The sequence below is a fragment of the Anguilla anguilla genome, chromosome 9 (assembly GCF_013347855.1).
Source record: "Anguilla anguilla isolate fAngAng1 chromosome 9, fAngAng1.pri, whole genome shotgun sequence".
NCBI lineage: Eukaryota > Metazoa > Chordata > Actinopteri > Anguilliformes > Anguillidae > Anguilla > Anguilla anguilla.
In genome coordinates, this window is record NC_049209.1 from 7,523,008 (window position 1) to 7,542,033 (window position 19,026).

At 51.7% G+C, this 19,026-nt stretch overlaps 1 protein-coding gene across 4 annotated transcripts in view; it reads left to right on the forward strand.

The window, feature by feature from the left end:
* The window catches only part of LOC118236395 (seizure protein 6 homolog), a 207,165-nt gene that overhangs the window by 180,446 nt on the left and 7,693 nt on the right, over nt 1-19,026 (forward strand). For 3 of the 4 annotated variants that reach the window (XR_004767027.1, XM_035434742.1, XM_035434741.1), the window contains exons 10-16: nt 8,871-9,067; nt 10,793-10,987; nt 14,110-14,301; nt 15,970-16,164; nt 16,402-16,440; nt 17,935-18,043; nt 18,174-18,273. Coding sequence is in view for 3 of the 4 variants with exons in the window: in XM_035434742.1 (XP_035290633.1) it covers nt 8,871-9,067; nt 10,793-10,987; nt 14,110-14,301; nt 15,970-16,164; nt 16,402-16,440; nt 17,935-18,043; nt 18,174-18,273 (1,027 nt within the window). In the remaining variant the exon portion in view is untranslated. Of the gene's footprint in view, nt 1-8,870; nt 9,068-10,792; nt 10,988-14,109; nt 14,302-15,969; nt 16,165-16,401; nt 16,441-17,934; nt 18,044-18,173; nt 18,857-19,026 lie in introns of those variants that run through there. The other variant, XM_035434740.1, reaches the window with a different exon arrangement.

The following is a 19,026-nucleotide window of genomic DNA, read 5'->3' on the forward strand; positions in this document are numbered from 1 at the left end:
GAAGCATTCAAGTTATTTTAGCTTTGTCGATAAAAGACGCACGCGTCTTTTTTTTTTGTTTGCGTCGCCGCGGCGGTTCGCGCGACGCTGGCGAATCGGGAGGGGTCCTTCTCTTGCCGCAGGAGGACGCTGTCACGGTAACGCCTCTTCCTGTGACGTGCTCGGGCACCTGCGTGATTGGAGGCGGCGTTCGGGGGACAAGGGGCGCATGCACCGGTGTGACCCCAAGGATGCTAAGCTTTGAAAATATCTGCGAGTTATTTGTGTTCCACACGGACAGTGCCGTCCGACTGGAGAGATTAACGATCACTCACAGCTGGTGCTGCGCATGGCTGAAAGGAGGCAGGGAGCTTTTCGCCGTCTGCAAGGCTCTGAGAAAGGACTCACGCAGAGAGTCTGAAAAGTCCCGAGTTCTAATGAGGAGCTTGTGAGACACTGTGCGGCAGGAGTATTATCTTTTTATCTGCCAAACCCTTTTCCTCCATGCGCATGTTTTTCAGTCATTTAACAAGTCTGAAAACCTTTCGCCTTCAGCGTTCGACGCGGAAGCGGCGAGCCCGTCTTTCGTTTAGCGCAGGAGCGGAGGCCCATGCTCCCCCCCCCCCCCGCGCCCTCATTACCCCACAGCACGGCTGTGCCTGGCGACAGGTGAGAGCCGAAACACACCTGCGCGGGGGGGCCCGGCCTCGCCCGCTCCGCTCCACACCTGCGCTCGTCAGGCCGCTCCTGCTGCTGGGGGGGGGGGGGTTCCCCAACGAGGGGCCTCGGAGTCTTCCCAAAACGAGCTTCGCCTCCCATCGATCTGCGCCTTCGCCGAATGACTGGCGGTGTCCCGCGTGCTGAAAACAACGGGGTGACGGGGAGAAGTTTAAGGTTAAAGTCAAGGAACGGGGAGCCATAAATACCCGTGTTCTCCATCGGTAAACAGAGAGAATCGTGTCAGTCTGGTGTCTTGGATGACAGAGCCCTCTTGTGGAAGACATGTGAATTGCAGGCTGATCGTGGTATGCTCAGATCTGTCCCCTGGAGGCCTGGTAGTTCTGCTGTTTGTCTTTTCTACCTGATAGTTAATTGATCAATTAATGCCACTGACTATCCAGAGATTTACCTCACCTGCTGTCCCAGGTCTAAATCAGTCCTGATTAGAGGGGGAGAGTAAAGTACTACTGGCCTCCAGGGCCAGATTTTAGGATCCCTGGCCTAGGTTTTGTGACAGTGAAACCTTTGTGTTGTTCTAGAGGCAATGGTAATGTCAAGAGATATTACAGTTTGTCACTCATTTTTTATGTTTATATTCTAAAAAACGCGATACCTATAAGCTCATTGGTAACCTAGTTACAAAATTTGAACCTTAAACCACATATTACCTTTTCTTCACACAACATGCGGAACTCTAAATCACATCCTCAAACCTTTAAGTATTAGTTTATTATATTTATTCCTTAAAGTGCTGCTGGTGGTGGAGGTGATGGTGAGGGATGTCACCATGTCACCGTGGTGAACAAAAAAGACATGTGACTGTGTAATATTCAGCCAATGATCAATGTAGAACATGCTAGAAGATGCTGTGCAACTGTCCAGAACAGCGCTGGAGCCGAGGTAAATGTGACAGGAAATACAATTGTTCTGCAGTTCCAGATAATGGGAATGTGGCATCATGGGAGCCGGTGATAGGGCCATGTGATCAAGTATATTTTTCTGAACTTGCCGTGCGATCATCCTGAAAATCCAAACGCTAGATATACGTTCACCATTGTCCGGAAGCGTGTGAACTTCCACCCTGTGTTTTGCGTTATGGGAGAGCTTTGCATCGCACACAGATTTAGTCGGTGCCATTTTGGCCTGGAGGTGGAAGGGGTGCATGCCCCCATCCTCCTGCATTCTGAACCCTCTGCAGAGTCATTTTGGCTTGGAGGTGGAGGGCATGCATGCCCTCATCCTCCTGCATTCTGAGCCCTACGCAGAGTCATTTTGGCCTGGAGGTGGAGGGGGTGCATGCCCCCATCCTCCTGCATTCTGAGCCCTACGCAGAGTCATTTTGGCCTGGAGGTGGAGGGCGTGCATGCCCCCATCCTCCTGCATTCTGAGCCCTCTGCAGAGTCATTTTGGCCTGAACAATAAAATATATACTGTACGTAAGTTTGAACAAAATTATGTTGGTAGTAATTTTTTTATGATTCTAATTTGGACACATTTTTATTGATTTAATGTAAACAAATTATGCCCGCGTACTTGATATTTCCATTATATGTTCGGCGTGTTATTTGGCAAAGATTACTTTGTTGTTTCAGTGATTAAAAAGAATGTTTTGTACTTTGATGTTCTGCAATTATCAATTATTTTTTATGTGATTTGTCACATTTAATTCAATGAGTTTCAATTTGCACTGTTTCATACAGAGTAGTTTTGCATTTTTTTATTCTTGAAAGAGTGTTTTGAAAAATGCATTAAAAAATATATACATATATTTTTTTTTTTAAACCTTAAATACCAATAAAGAATCGGAATGTTGTTATTTCAGTAACATGGAATAGTGAACCAAACATTTTCTACAGATAAAAGGGCACTGTAGTTACTATAGCCTGGGTTCTATAAATACATACAAAGTCTGCATTTTTTATTAACAGAGCAAGCACCTAAAGTAAAACATTTGTGAGGAAATAAAAATTGCTTATATTTACTTGTAAGTCAAGTGTTAATGAGGTTAAGTGTCAATACATTACAAGATTATGTGTGGTCAACAAAAGCTATGTGCTAGATTTAATGCTGTACCATCATGATTCCTGTGTTTACACAAAGCCTCACCTTCACATCGCAGGCTGGGGCAGATGGGGCTCAGGCTCAAATTTAGGCTGCGCCTGTGGACTGAGGGCGATGGTACCTCAAGAGCCGTGGCTGCCCTCTCTCCTGTGGACGTTTTCTGGAGGCGGACCTGAATATGGGACAGTGTGGCTGTGGCCTGGGTTACTCCGCACTAACCTGAGCTCCTCACTGGCCGGGGAAGGGAGCAGATCCCGGCAGGACGTATTATTGATGAACTTTCTCCTCTCTTTCTTTCGCCGGGCAGCCAGCCAGCCAAAGCCCCAGGGCTGTTGTTTTGTTTTTTTTCTTCTTTAACCAATGGCTACCTTTCTAATTAAAAAGAGAAACAGACAAACAAGAAAACCTCATTTAAATTAATTGTTCGGGATAGCTCCATCCCATTAGTGCCCCCCCCCCCCCCCGACACCCCCACCCCCCCCGAAGCGAGGCGCGCACGGTCCAGAGGAGATCCAATTCCGCGCCGGGCTCGCCGACGCCTCCGGAGAGCTAACGGAGCCCGACGGCGGGGCGGGGGGGTCGCCGGGGGCCCGACAGCTCACCCGTTAGGGCCCGGTCACTCACGCCGAGGAGCCGTCGCCGCGGGAGACGGCCGTCAGAAGGCACAGCCCGCTCCAGGGCCGGCGCGCGGAGAGTCTGTTTCAGCACCACGGACAGCTCTCAGAGCCCGGGAGTCAGCCTGCGGGGCCCGGCGTCCTGCATCCTCACAGGCGTTTGGTAAATGGTAAATGGACTGCATTTATACAGCGCTTTTATCCAAAGCGCTTTACAATTGATGCCTCTCATTCGCCAGAGCAGTTAGGGGTTAGGTGTCTTGCTCACGGACACTTCGACACGCCCAGGGCGGGGGATCGAACCGGCAACCCTCCGACTGCCAGACAACCGCTCTTACCTCCTGAGCTATGTCACCGCCCGTGTGTGTTCGCACACTCGCACAGGGTCTGGAACGCGGAGTCGGGACTTCTGTCCAATCAGACGACCGATTTCATCCCGGTCACGCGGTGTAATAATTTAACCCGACTAATAGAGACCTGGGGAGAGAAGCACACACCCTCTGTCTTTTTTAAGACGGGAGTCTCCCCCGGTTCCCCCCCCCCCCCCCCCCCCCCCCCCCCCCCCGCAGCGGGCTGAGCCGGGATTAGGGCCGGCCCCGATCCAGCGGGCCTCTTTAACGATACGCCGTGTCCGTGTTTGAGAGAGGCGCTCCCGCGCAGCATGGGACGGGAGCTCAAAGCCCGGAAACAGGCGGAAAACGAGATTACGGCAGCCCGGAGGGGCGGCGGCGGCGCTCCCGGGCACCGTGCCTGTTACCGCCGTTTATGGAGTGTGGGGAGGCGGCGGGCGCGCCGCGGAGATCCGCGCCGAGCCGCTCCCTCCCAGCGAGAGGGCGAGATGAAGTTGCCCAGGTCCCTGTTTCATTTGTTATGCTTCTTGTTTCACGCTTTCCTGAGCAGCTGTTTCTGCATGTTTTTCACAGGGGGTGGGGGTGGGAGGCGGGAGGCGGGGGGCGGGAGGGGTGGGGGAGCTCTGCGGCTGCAGTTCGGTCTCTAAAAGCATTCTCAATTACTCTCGCAGTCCTGAGAGGGCTGCGTGTGTGTGTGTGCACGTATGTGTGTGTGTCTGTGTTTGTGTGTGTGTGTGTTTATGTGTGTGTGTGTGTCTGTGTGTTTCTGTGTTTCTGTGTGTGTGCACATGTGTGTGTGTGTATCTGTCTGTGTTTATGCGTGTGTGTGTTTGTATGTGTGTGTGTAAGTGTGTGTGTGTGTGCCTATGTGTGTTTGTGTGTGCGTGTGTGCTTGTGCGTGTGTGAGTGCATGGCTGTGTGTGTGTATGCGCATGTGTGCTTGTGTGTGTGTGTGTGTGTGTGAGGGCACATTCCCTCACCCCCATAGTACTACTCTCTTGGTATGCACCACAGCATGCCTCCCAGGCGTCCTGCTGCAGCTGGGTGACATAGGAGGAGGCGGCCATTAGCCCCATGCTCTTCAGTCCTACAGCGTGGGGACGGTCCCCACCAATGCTGGATTGCGTCTGAACCTATTGTGTGTGCATTTGTGCCAGCGTGCATGTGTGTTCTGCTGTTTCTACATAGGAACTTATGTTTATTTTTTTTTCCAAACCATTAATAAGCAACCGGTAGCTCGGCACAAATGTAATAAAAAAATGACAGTCCTGTTTGTCGGTGTGTCCTGCTTTGTGCCAGGAGTGGCTGCGCTTCTGAGGGAGGAGTGGAGAGGCAGTTTGTTCTGTGCCTGCAGACTGGAGGGGGTGACTCATTCGGCTCCGTAGCTCCACTTCCCCCCATCGGTCCCTCTCCGCCGGCTGTTCTTACGCTCGGGTGTGCGCTAGAGAACCTGGCGCAGCTGTAATTGAGCCGTGAGCGCCCCTGCGCCAGGAGCGTCCGCGTCCCGTTCGCACGGCCTGGCTCCCGTGGCAACCGCTTCACTTAAGCACACCTGCCCGAGCGATTGAGGTGCCATTACCCCGGGCCTCGGGGACGAGCCCGTCCGTGAGCATCTTCGAGTCCGCACGCCTGAAACGTACGTGCCAAGCGGCATCTTTTTTATTTTCCTTTCCCCTTATTTATTTTGCGGTTAAAACCCGCCGAGACGTAAAAATCTCTTTCTCGCGTGAGAAATCGAGGGTGATAAAAAAAAAAGAGAGAGCATTAAATATTTACTTATAAATCTCAAACGGTATAAAGCAAATGGGACTTGGAGACAATGTGACGGCGTACGAGAGAGCGGAAAGCGGGAAGCCGAGCTCTGCGTAATGAGCGCATTATGCAGGAATAAAAAACCGGGTTCGGCTTAAAATAAGGCCAGTCGAGACTGTAAGCATTTCAAAGACGCAGTAAAGCACACTCGCTTCTGCCGCACTCTGCGCCGAGCACAGCTTGAAGTGAGACTCCTTTTCATCGAGGGCTCATTGAACCCGCGCCGGGGAAGTGCTATCCAGTTTCACTTTACTCTCAAGGACGCAAGCAGCAGAGCCGGGGCCGACTGGGGGAGGGGCCTGGCGCGGGGAGGCGTGGCCTCTCGCCTGCACGCCGCGCGAGGAAGCTGATTTAGAAATGGGATTTGCCGGCAGAGCAATCAGGCGGATGGTGGATTAATTTGTGCACAAAGAGGGAAAAAAAAATCTAAATGACCATTAAAGAGTTAGTCCTCTGGGCAGCCATCCTTCAACAAGTCGTGTGCACCCGTTCATGTAAATGCAATCTGGATGCAGAATAAATCTTGTGGCGGGTTTGGGAGAGACAAGTGATGGATCGGTACGGGAGGATTGCTTTTACCCGTAGCTGACTGTGTGTGTGTGTGGGGGGGGGAACTCTTCCCCTCCCCTCCCCTCCCGTTCATGAGCTTTGTAGCACACACTTGGTGCATATTAATGCGGCCAATCCACAGAATCGCTGGAAAATCCCAGCACAAAAGGCTTTCCGTCTCCCCTTCAAGGTGCACGCACGCTGGCGGAGTTTACTGTGCTGAACCAGCCCTGGGAGGGAGGGAGGGAGGGAGGGAGGGAGGGAGCGACGGAGCATTTTCCTTTTTTTCAATTTTTTTTTTTTGTTTCTGCCTGCGCTTTGAATGCGCGCCCCTGTTCCTCTGCCTCTCTGCATGATGCCTCGGGACAGGAAGGGAGCCCCAAACTTCATCATCTCTAAAGGTTAATGCCTTCAGAGAGACGCGGGGCAGCCGCGCTGGAAAGTCAAGCTGCGGCTGCCTTCCTCTTTTATTACAGCCGAGAGATTATAATTCTGTCACAGAACGGCAAATGCGGCAGGGGGATGCTGACCTGTGAGCAGGCTCTCCTCACTTTATCGAGGCACGGCCACTGCGAGCTGACACTGTTTTTATTACCTTCCAGATATTTCATTTCACACGTGTCTTTTTTTCATTTGAGCTCGTTTGTTACGGAAGGCAGCAGTGTCCTGTACATATTTGAAACAAATAAAGCTACGTTCATTTTCTTGCTTCTGAGGCACCTCTGCCATCTTCGGTGATGAAATACGTGAGAAGTGACAAGCTTCCACACTTGCGAATGCGATGCTGTACGTTTTAGTGACCCACATGTATTCCAGAACCATTTGGACAGTCTTAGAAGCTCCCCGTACTTTGCTTTCAGTTCTCACAAAATTACTGTGAATTGCAAGCATTCCGCAGTAGCAAGTAGACGACAGAGAAGAAAGTAAACGACTGAATATTAACTCAAAAGAAAGAGAAATCCTCCGTGCGTTCGTTATGTGCGTGGCAGACATAACACGATGGACTCAGTGACTCCGCCCTCTTCGGAACCTTGAGAAATGACTGCTGAAGGCGGTTGGCTCGCTGGTCATAAATAAACGGAGGGAAAGGATTTCCATCGCTTCTGACAAACGCCCACCATTTCCACCTGTCCCTCATTCTATCAGCTGCCATCAATAGTTAATTAGAGCCAAGCAGGGGTCAACTGTCCCATCCCCCTCTGGGGGGGGGATGAAAATAGTCCTTCAGAGTTAATCCATGACTGTCCCATCCTTTTCTTATTTTGCTAATGAGATGGGGGTGACATTTCTTGAAATTACACATTTATGAGAAGCCTCTGAAAGTCTTGGAGAACAGTAAATTAATGATGAATTATTCAGCGTTTATTTCTGAATGAAGCAGGCCCGATCCGAACCAGACGCAGGATTCCCACCGTCTTCCTCACGGGAATTTTCCAAATGCTTATTCCCACGGAGGTGGAAAGAAATGGGTCCGGCACCGATGGAAGAAAAATACATTTGTTTGATGTTAAAATGGATGTAAATGTCGAGCTCCGCTGAGATACGGGGACTTGACCTCAGCTGTTCAGCCTTGCGGTCACGTCTCTGGCAGGAGGCTGCTTTCCACGGGCGAGGTGTAGCCCCCCCCCCCCCCATTTCTCAGCCTTTTAAACACAGACAGCGCCTCAAGGATGGAGAGGCTCCGTCCCAAAAAACTTTATGCCTTTTATGGCTGCCCCTGTTCGCTGGGAGTCAGAGATAAGAGTGTGTGTGTGTGACCAGCTGCGGTGTCAATCGCCCCGGCCCCTCCCAGCCACCCGACAAACCGTACCTTCGCATAAAATGTGAGAGAAACATCGTTCTGCGGATTTCCTACCCCTGAGGTGGCGCAGAAACCAAACCGCTCCGTTTGCGGTCCCTTTCTCGTTCTCCCCGTCGTTCAAAGCCGTTGCCGGGGGGAACGGCGGGTGTCAGGGCTCCGCTGGCCGCTGAGTTGCCCGGGCGGTAGTTGGCGGTAGTTGGCGGTTAGTTGGCGGTACTCCCACAGCAGACGAGCAGCCCTGTGGCCCTCTTGACGTTACGAAAGGAGAGAAACGCTGTCTGTCGCGTTCGCGGTGCGCTCGGCTGAGTGCGGGAGTGACGGAGAGAGAATTTGGCTCTCTGTCGGAGCGGACTTTCTTCCCTTTTTGGAAAGGAGTGGGAGGTGTTAGCCTAGCAACCAGGTAGGTTATGCGGGAATTTTACAGTTTTTTTTCATCTTAGTTATAAGTGCTTAATTAAGCTAATTTGCAGCCATGGTTTTCATATTCGTTCTAAATCCGTATGTTTGTGGTTTTCTTTTGATGATTCTTACTGTGATTATAGGCATAATTTACTTGTTGTTTGTATTCATTTGTAATGGTGCAGTGGGTAGCACTCTTGCCTCACAGCAAGAAGGCTGAATCTCGGTTTGGGCCCTTCTGAGTGGAGTTTGCATGTTCTCCCCGTGTCCGTGTGGGTTTACCTCCCACAGTCCAAATACATGCAGGTAGGCTAATTGGAGACTCTAAATTGGCCATGGGTATGAGTGTGTGAGTGAATGGTGTGTGTGCCCTGCGATAGATAGGCGGCCTGTCCAGGGTGTAATCCTGCCACTCGCCCAATGCATGCTGGGATAGGCTCCAGTACCCCCCCACAACCCTGTCCAGGATAAGCGGGTATAGGTAATGGATGGATGCTTTGGCAGTACTGTATTTCCATGGCTATGATGATGTGTTCAGATTTTTCCATTCAAATCTGAAGAGAGCTCCCTGTTCTCTGCCTGCAGGCTCCACGTGGGAAAGAACGACGTCCTGACCTTCTACGACGGCGACGACCTGACCGCCAACATCCTGGGCCAGTACAGCGGCTCGCACCCGCGCTTCAAGCTCTACACCTCCATGGCCGACGTCACCGTCCAGTTCCAGACCGACCCCGCCACCAACATCTTCGGCTACCACAACGGCTTCGTGGTCCACTTTTTCGGTGGGCCCCCTCTCCCTCGCCCCCCCCCCCCCCACCGCCCCCCTCTCCCGCCTGATTTAGTGGCTCGCGGAGAATGCGATGCGGTGTGAACCGAGCCCAATTACTGAAAACCCTCCTCCCCAGGCTCCTGGCACCGAGCTTTGTGGAAATATTATTGAAACCGCTAATTGAAACTTGAAGCATTTTAATTAGGGCCTTGTTATAGATATGGCAGCCAGCACCACAGGGACATTTCCCTCTCTCTCTCCCCCCCCCCCCCACCCCCCCACCCCCTCGCCCCTGCCTAATAACTGAGTAACTCAATCATTTCAGTGAGGTGCTGTGGCATTTCCACTGAGGGAGAGGAAGGGAAAGGGTTCAGGTGACCTTTTCGGGAGGGGGGTGGGGGGTGGGTGGTGGGGGGGGGGGGGGCGCTGAGAAACAAAAACACAGCGGTGTGTGGCAGCGGTGTGTGGCAGGGCTGTTGCTAGACGAAAATGGAACATTCCAGAAACACATCGCTCTGGCGAAGTTCCTTGCAGAGAGAGAGAGAGAGAGAGAGCAGCAGGAAAGCAGATGAAAGCGTTTGTGCGCACCCCTCTGGAGCCGTGCAGGTGCGTGGGATTATGGGTATCGAAATTGCACGCAATTAAAGGGATGCGGGGGTGAGTGCCACTGCCAAACGAAAATGGCCCGCCTGGGGCGGCGCCAGGACGCCCCTCTCCCTGGCGCAGACCGCCTCGCGCGATCGCTGCAAATTGGCGGCGGGCTCCGTGCGTGCCGGGAGTTTATATTTACGCTCACAGACGGGGCCGGCTTGCGCTCTCCTCGCTGAAATCTTTCATTGTTGTTCTGTTTGGAGCGGGCAGCATTTTGGGAGCGATGATAGGTCTGGAAGTGTTTCCTGTCAGCTTGGGTGGCCCTCGAACAGCGAACATGGCACCACCGGACCTGAACTGGAGTCTTTATTGGCATATTATTGGAAACCAAAAGCTATGACTGGAAACCTGCTAGGCCCTCAACCCTGGAGTCGCTCCTGTGCTGACGTGTGAAGAGGGAGGCTGTGTCATGTGCTTCTTCTCCGTTCTCCTGCTTCAGATCAGTCACTCCGGCTTCATTGCTACATTCTCCCGATTTACATCTCTGTCTGTCTCTCTCTCTCTCTCTCTCTCTCTCTCTCTCTCTCTCTGAAAACGTGCAATTTAACTCAGCAGTGGATATAATGAAAGGGGCGGGACCGTTTGAACCTGAACCCATGGTTACAGGTTTAGTGCCGACTTGACTCAGAATAGCTTGCGTACTATAAAAGTCGTCTCAAGTGTAGAACAATTCATTGATACCTGGGGAGAATGTAGCGTGTTGCAGGAGGAGTTTTCGGTTGTCTTTTTGATGACTGTTGAGGTAGGTAAGAGGTCATAATGATAAAGGGATATGGAAATGCTCGTAATATATTGTGATTTATCTTTTTTGTTTTGCTTTGGTGTATTAATTTTTATGTAGCGTAGCACTTAATTTATTGTGGATCATAAACAGTCAAATTTAACTAAATGATGTTAAATAAAGGTGTGGTTAAAAGTCTCTCTCTCCCTCCCTTCATCCCTCCCTCTCTCTCTCTCTCCCCCTCTTTCTCTCTCTCTCTCTCTCTCTCTCTCTCTCTCTCTCTCTCTCTCTCTCTCTCTCTCTCTCTCTCTCTCTCTCTCTCTCTCCCTCCCTCCCCCTCTCTCTCTCTCTCTCTCTCTCTCTCAGAGGTCCCTCGTAATGACACGTGTCCTGAGCTGCCGGAGATCACCAGCGGGTGGAAGAGCACCTCGCACCCGGAGCTCATCCATGGCACGGTGGTCACCTACCAGTGCTACCCGGGCTTTCAGCTGGCGGGCACCGAGATCCTCATGTGCCAGTGGGACCTGACGTGGAGCGGGGACGTGCCCAGCTGTGAGAGAGGTAAGAGCCTCCGCCCCCCCCCGTCACATGACCTGGAGAGAGACACCACAGAGTTCGCTGGCGCATCTTATATGAACAACTGCAATTCTTTTATTGTTTTCCCAAGCAAATGGATGTGTTTCCATGTATAGAAAAAGTACTCTGAAAACAAAATGATTAATAAATTGTGTGCCAAGGTGCCCCCTTATCGCCCAGGTAACAGCTTTGATCTTTGAATGTGCGGAGCGTAATCATTCAGAACCTCACAATCTGCGTCCTGAGAAAGCAGCGGCGACGCGCGGTAAAGTTTGATGCCCGCTAGCAAACCATGCGTTCCGCACGCGGTTAACCGACACAGGCTTCTGCACACGTTTTCCTGTCCTGCAGGGAGAGAGATGTGGGGGAGGGGGAGGGGGAGGGGGAGGGGGGCGGGGTCAGTGACTGGGTCAGGCGAGTTTTCACATCCCCGCTCCGGCGCCTCTGCCAAAGCCGAACGGCACACAGCGCGCTCCGCTCGGAGAGCTGACATCGTCAGCGCCGCTGTCATTGGACGGATCTCCGCTCCGCTCTGTGTGTTCTGTTCGGGTTCAGTGCCATCATTCCGCGGGCTCTCTCTCTCTCTAGCGCTGTGGCGATAGCGCTGCTCCGGGCAGGCGAGCGGACGCAGAAGTGCGCGGCTACGCGGTAATGAGCCGGGCGGGCTCCGCCCCCCAGCGCCGCCGTGCGCTCGCCGCGGGCCCCAGCCGTCGGGCGACGGTCACAGACGTGTGACGGATGCCGAGTCCTGCGGTCCAGCGCCCGTGTGTCTCAGGAGGCGCAGTGTAATCAGCCCCCCCCCCCGTTCCCACGTCATTAGCCCTCTGGCCCCGTCCCGCTGTGGGGGGGGGAGGACGGGGGCAGCGGGCCAAGGCTCTGTGACAGTCCCCACAGACACACCAAACAGCGGAAGCGTCCGAGTGGCGAAGGAACACGTGTTTGTCTCACCTGCTTACCTGCCACTGGAACAGGAACCTTTCCTCTGTGCCAACAGTTATACGTAGAATGAGCTGGCAAATGAGGGCCTAAAGCCTCTTTGCACCAGTTTAGTGTGGCTTTGTATGGATGAATATGGCTGTCTATCCTGGTGGACATGGACATGCCTCTGGTGTGTGTAACTCTACGAAGATACAATTGTGTATCTTGCAGCAGCGTTAGTGTACATTCGAGTGACTACGGGGTGGAGTGATCCCAAGTCCTACGTCTGTTAGGACCTTAAAACCGCTTGTTGTGTAGCGAGAGCCAAAGAGGAATACCAGGCTAAAGTGGTGCAATTTATTATACGGTGTGTTTAATAATTGCGATATACGGTGGTGCACTGCAATATCTGAGACGAGAAATGGCTGCACGCGAATGGCATGCAGCTCCTCGAACCATTCCATTTCCCCCCCGATGTACCCGAGGATCAAAGAAAAACCTCATCAAAGATCATCAAAGAAAGACGCAATCACAGCAGAACAGCAGTGACATCAGTGACCCTGCTTGCGTTATCTCCGCAAGCCTATCAGACCAGGTGAACCTTTGTGGCGCAGCTGGCTGCTGACTCATAGGTAACATTGCGCTGCCTACGGTACACTTTTGAATGGTGTTCCAAGATATTTATTCAGCGCCCACTGTGCCAGACCATCAATGGCACCTTGGTCTCCATGACGTCGGCTTTCCAGCACCAAACTCGATTACACAGTATATGGAAACCCTAAGGTTGACATAATGCTATTTCAGCTCAATAGCTGTGTGAGCATGTGGGCAGCAGCCCTGTCTCTTTATCAAACCTGGCCGACTCCCTGTCTGTAAACACTGTCTGATGGAAGACACCGTCGCTGTATCCACACGAATCCCCACGTTCGTGGAGCAAGTCGCCCTGTGCTGGTCCTGACCCAATGACCCACTGGATGGAATGGAGATGGAGTTTATCTCTCTCTCTCTCTCTCTCTCTCTCTGTTTCTCCTTCTTGTACTCTCTCTCTCTCTCCGTCTCCCTCTCTGTTTCTCTATCTCTCTCTCCCTCTGTTTTTCCCTCTCTCTTGCTCGCTCTCGCTCTCTCTCTCTCTCTCTCTCTCTCTCTCTCCATCTCCCTCTCTTCCTCTCTCTCTCTCGCTCTCCCTCTGTTTCTCTCCTCTCTGTCTCTTTCCGTCCCGTCTTTTTGAACTGGGCGAGGGGGTTCGCCTGAGTCTGAAGTCCCTGCAGCGCATAGCATCCCTGCTGAAAGAGGAGGCTGACCCGCAGTACTGGCAGAGGGCAGGAACAGCACGTTGGCATGACCGCGCCCGTTGCCACGGTGGCGCTCTGCCCGGCGCACTGTGCCCCCACAGTCTGCCAGCCACGAGAGGGGCAGGGGCCTGCCTCGCCCTATCACAGCTCAGATCTGAGTGAGCGCTGGCTGATCAATGGGGCGTGCTCCCAATTCATAACTCTGCTGTGACGGTTTCCCTCCTCCCCCCCCCCCCCCCCTTCCTAACCCCCAAATCTGTGCCCTACCCACCCACCCTCCCCCAGGGAAGCCTGTGCGTTATGATCGCGTCTCTGGCAGGTGCCAGCCTGGCCGGCTTCCACGCGCCGCCGGCACGGCCTGAGGACGAGCCGCGCCGACGGGGCCCGCCCAGAGAGAGACTGGCGCGCTCTTCATTTTTCCATTACTCCGTTTTATAACTATACCAAAGTCATTTATGTCAAAGCAATAGTCACGCTGCATTTAACAAGCAGACATTTACAATCAGAGCCTTAATGGAAAACAGTAAATCATCTGGGTAGAGCTAATTACTGTAGCGGAAACGTGTCGCCGTGCCGACGTGTGCGCAGAAACGCGGCTCCCGCCTGCTCGCGCGGCACAAAGCTGGATGCGCAGGCGCCACCTACAGGCGAAGGTGCGATTTGCAGGGAGAATAAAAGGTGCTGCGAACAGTTAAAGCTCAGGGCACTGAATTCATTGAATTGTTGTAAGTGTGGTCATTAACATTCTGCTTTTTGATTGGTCAAGAAGTTAGCCTCCTGGATATTAGCTGAAACGAGCGCCATTAATTTGCTCTCAGTTCCCAAATAATTGTGCCTGACGGCCTCCATGACTGACCTCTTGTCTGTGTCGGCCTCTGCCCCTGTCCACATGATCAGTGACGTCGTGTCCAGACCCTGGGAACGTGGAGCACAGCCACAGGGTGATAGCCGGCTCCCATTTCTCCGTGGGCTCCACGGTGCAGTACGTCTGTAGCAAGGGCTACGCGCTAGCCGGGGCCAGCCTGCTCACCTGCCACAGCCGAGACTCAGCCATCCCCAAGTGGAGCGAGAGGCTGCCCAAGTGTGTCCGTGAGTAAGACCGGCCCATTCAGCCAATCTCACATAAACACACACGCCGTCTCTCTCTCTCTCTCACACACATACACACACTCTCTCTATCTCACACACACACACACACACACACTCACACCATCTCTCTCTCTCTCTCTCTCACACACTCACACACACACACTCTCTCTCTATCTCACACACACACACACACACACACACTCTCTCTATCTCACACACACACAATACAGCAGTGACTTAGCCATTTACAAGAGGAGAGAGTGTCTGCCTGTGTTTGTGAGTAGTCCATTTACTCAGTCTCATATACACAAAAAACATTTTCACACACACACACACACACAGACGCACATACTCTCTCCCTCTCTCCCTCACACACACACACACAGACACACACTCATTCTCTCTCCCTCTTTCTCTCTCTCTCTCTCTCTCTCTTTGCATCTATTCTCTCTTCCCTGCCTGCGGCAGTTGTTTGGATTTGTTTTTTTTCTTGTTTTTGCTTTGTCTGTTCTTTTATTTTGAAGTGCAGTCATTTCTGTGTTCGAACAATGTCCCAGTGAAAGGGGTTTTTAAATCTCAAAAATCTCTCTCTCTCGCTCTAACACACACACACACTTGTGAGCTCCACGGAAAAAGGTAAACAGACACAAATAAACAGACACTGTCCCGCGAAGACACTTTACACCATCAAGCTGAAGGCCGCAATTGCATAAGAAATGTTGCCACCTGCTGGATTTTTAAAAAATCTATGACAGCCCCTAAAATCAACAGCACAGCATGTGGGCACCACAAAAGAAGCTGAGTTGAAACATGCGGTTACTTTATGAAAGGCAGATACCACAACAATAATAAGCAGTGAGAGACATCTGTTTCAGCCAAACAGTTCTGTCGGCACCAGGGAAATTCACCAGGGAAATTCAGGAAGGGAGCTGGAGAAAATAAGAAAACAGAAAACTGACATCTATTGCAGCGCGTTTTTTTTTTTTTGTTTGTTTTTTTTTTTTTAAGTTTGCCACATTTTCGCTGGTTGTTGCGCCATTTGGGGTGAGGTTGCACTCTCCGAGGGTGTTTTGTTGCTTCCAACAAACCAAAACTTCAATCGATGTTGAATTCGCACCCGGAATGAACGGCTAAGTCAAGCGCGAAGGCTAGATCTGGGCCTCGTGGAGAACGTGACTGGGTGCCGTGCCAGTGCTCTTTGTTGTGAGTCGCGGGCCCCGTTTGTTTTTGAGCAGGAAATTGAGACGGCTGCCTTGTGACTGGGCCAAACCAGCTAATTAAGAGCCTGTCAGAATCTGGGGACAAGCGGAGGACAAAAAGAGACAGGACGGATGGCTGACGGAGTCGATCAGACGAGCTCGGTCCCGCGTGTCCTTTGATCGCCAGGAGCAGGCGTGCCAACAGCCGTTATATTCCTGCGTGGCAGATGCACTGGGGAGGGAACAGATGTCCCATAATTCCGCGGTTTTTCGCTGCCCGCACCTGCCAAGCTTTATTACGTATGACTCTGTTTACCTCTGGCTGCCGTTCTGAGTTTCATTTGACCTTGGACCCGAGGCGTTCGCTTGAGCGTACCGCTAACTGGCGTCCTTGAATTAGAGCGCCGCCGGCTGAAGGAGACTCATAAACGACCTTCGGCGGGTTCTGTCCGTTTGTCTGTCCCCCCAGCGGAGACGTACGAGCCGTGCAGGAACCCTGGCGTCCCCGCGTCCAGCGTCAAGAGCGCGGAGAAGCGCTTCTACCAGGCGGGGGAGACGCTGAGCTTCTCCTGCGTGAGCGGCTACGAGCTGCAGGGACAGCCCGCCATCCGCTGCGTCCCCGGACACCCCTCGCAGTGGAGCAGCCCGCCCCCTGCCTGTAGAGGTAGGAACTGCGAGGCTGAAAAGCTTTCTCTCCCACAGCTTCGTCAACTCACACGGTGACATTGTGCCAGCATTTGAAAAAAAGTACCAACTTAAAAGGCCATAATGTAGCGTATATTATGCATTCACTGTTTCTCTGTTTTAAATGTACTTTATATCCTTGCTTGCTTATTTCTATCAGCCTAATTGCTTCTCGTCTTTTTTGCACTGTTGACACGAATACTTTTTCTCTTCTTAGCGTCCTCTTCGGTCTACTTAAACGAACGCCGGCTGGACGGTAAGTGCGCTTGTCAACGGAAGCCTGATCACACGCACCACTGTGACGTCATCGCCGCGGCGTGCTCAGAGCTCAGAGTCAGATCGGGTGCCGGTGGCCTGCGGGAGAAGGTCACGCTGTCACTCAGAAAGAGACTCATCTGAGCTGCCGAGCGGCTCGTCCTGTCGTAACGCCGTTCTAGTGCACGGATTGGGAGTGCGAGTGCCAATCAGATTAGCCTACAGGGTCCAAGTTAAACTACGCTGTCGTTCCCTGGCACTTGGTACTGTACTTCCCTCTAGGGTTTTCAACACACTTGTTCCTGGTTATGGTTATGCACTTTGTTGTACGTCGCTCTGGATAAGAGCGTTTGCCAGAGCCTCCCCCCCCCACAATATTACAAAACAGGTCAAATAACCCCCAAAGTAATATAACATGATGATGAATGACTGTAAGCTTCTCTCTAGGGTTTTCGACGCACTTGTTCCTGGTTATGGTTGTACGCTTTGTTGTAGGTCGCTCTGGATAAGAGCGTCTGCCAAATGCCTGTAATGTAATGTAATGTAATGACACTAGTGGAGCTGGCACTGAGGGAGGGAGGGAGGGAGGGAGCTGGTCTCCGTCTCGAAATCTTCCTTCCTGCTGCAGAGCAGGACTGAATGAGGCCCTACCCGTGTGATCCGTGATGTAATGTAATGTAATGTGTGTAAGTGTGGTCGGTGGCTCTACAGGGCGACGCACAGTTAGCTCTAGTTTTTCCCAGAGATTGGACGGGTTCAGTCAGCAGTGTCTCATTATGCGTTAGTGGCCCTTGGTCAGTTGGCCGTCCTCAGGTGTGTCTGTTGGACTGCCCGTGAAGTGTGTCTTCCTCCAGCTCGTGTCTGTGCACGTCTGACTCGCTGCAGAATGATAAGAAGCAGCAGAGCACATCACGGACTTCAGGAGGAGAGCATGCGTTTGCACCAAGGGCGTAATTTATGGGGGGATAGAAGGTTACTACAAGCCCCCCCTGCCCCCCCCCCCCCCCCCCCCACAATATTACAAAACAGGTCAAATAACCCCCAAAGTAATATAACATGATGATGAAAATGATTTCATATAATGAAGCAATGGGAATAAATATTCCATTTCCTTTTACAGAAATGATCATTTCACAGCTTTTCTTTTAAAAATATTTTTCCAGAGGGGTCATGCCCCCAGGCCTGCCGTTCTCCGGGTCTATGATGTAATATTTTAACTCTCCCAATATTAAAAGTGAAGTTACACCCTCGGTTTGCACCGTCCCAAACCATCAACGGGAGTTGTGATGAGCCTGGCAGTGTGAGCATGATTCCTAAATGGTGAAAGGAATAGGCATAAAAAACACGCATCTTTGAATAATTGTACAAAGTGGTCACCAGTATCATTCGGCTTTAAATGGAGGTGCACTGTTCCTTATTGGACTGGGTGAACAGTGTTTAGATTATGATTATGATCATTGTGTTTTTTTTTCTTCTATCCTTGTCTGTCATGCAGTTTCCAATTCAGAACTGAGCATGGAGGGGACGAACATAGCGATTGCCGTCTTGATACCCGCTGCTGTCGTCATGTTGGTCATCCTTGGGATTTACCTCTATTTCTCAAAGTGAGAGCGCCATAGTGTTCACACGTGGTCTAACAGAACCGCGTGAACGTGATTTGTAACTCTTCTTTAGCACGTTGAGTTTTGTTAATTCTCCAATGTCAAAATGTGTTTTATTTTTTTTGTTCCTCAGAGTCCAGGGGAAGTCCTTCCGCCTGCCCACGTCCAGCACGCCGCCGTACGACCACATGACTGTGGAGTCCGCCTTCGACAATCCCATCTACGAGACCGGAGTGAGTACGGAGGACCTGGGTCTCAGAGACGCTGACTCCCAGAACGCCATCGTCTTGTCCTGATCACCTCCGCCTGACACCCGCCTGTCATTCCATGGCTCACCACCAGAGGGCACCGTCCTCTCCACGCTGAACATTCCATCGCCAGCGCTGCAGTCCGTCTCCATATCCTCTCGCTCGGGTTTTCGTCCTCCTGCCTGCGCGGTTAACAAGCACTTGCCTCTCATGCTGAACCGTCCAGTGCTTGTGAAAATTTGATGTGTCTGCCAGACAGCTCAATTTTTCATTGTGGCTGGAAAGCATATTCTAGTGTTAATGCGTGTCAAGCACTAGACCAGTGGTTCCCAAACTTTCCAGACCACCCTAAATAATTTACCACACCCCAAATAATTGAATTTGTTTCAACATCTAAACTAATCTGAAGCTTCAAATCAGGAAGGAAACATTTTTTCATGGAAACACCGGCTACAATCTTGCTGCTTGTGGATGCTGATAGCTGCCCATAGTGCTGGACGTGTATCACTTCATATTGGCAAAAAAAAAAAAAACGAGACAGTAAACTTGTTGACCTTTGCTAAATTAAGCCTGTTTGTTTTCCTTTTGCAATGTGACAGGGGACGTTATTTTTGATACCTACCCCCGGCCTGTAGCTCGTCATCAAAAACAGAGTTGCATTCATGAACGTGGATGTGCTTGAAACATGCACTTATAGGCCACATTTAGGCTATGTTAAGTAAAAAAATGTGGAACCAA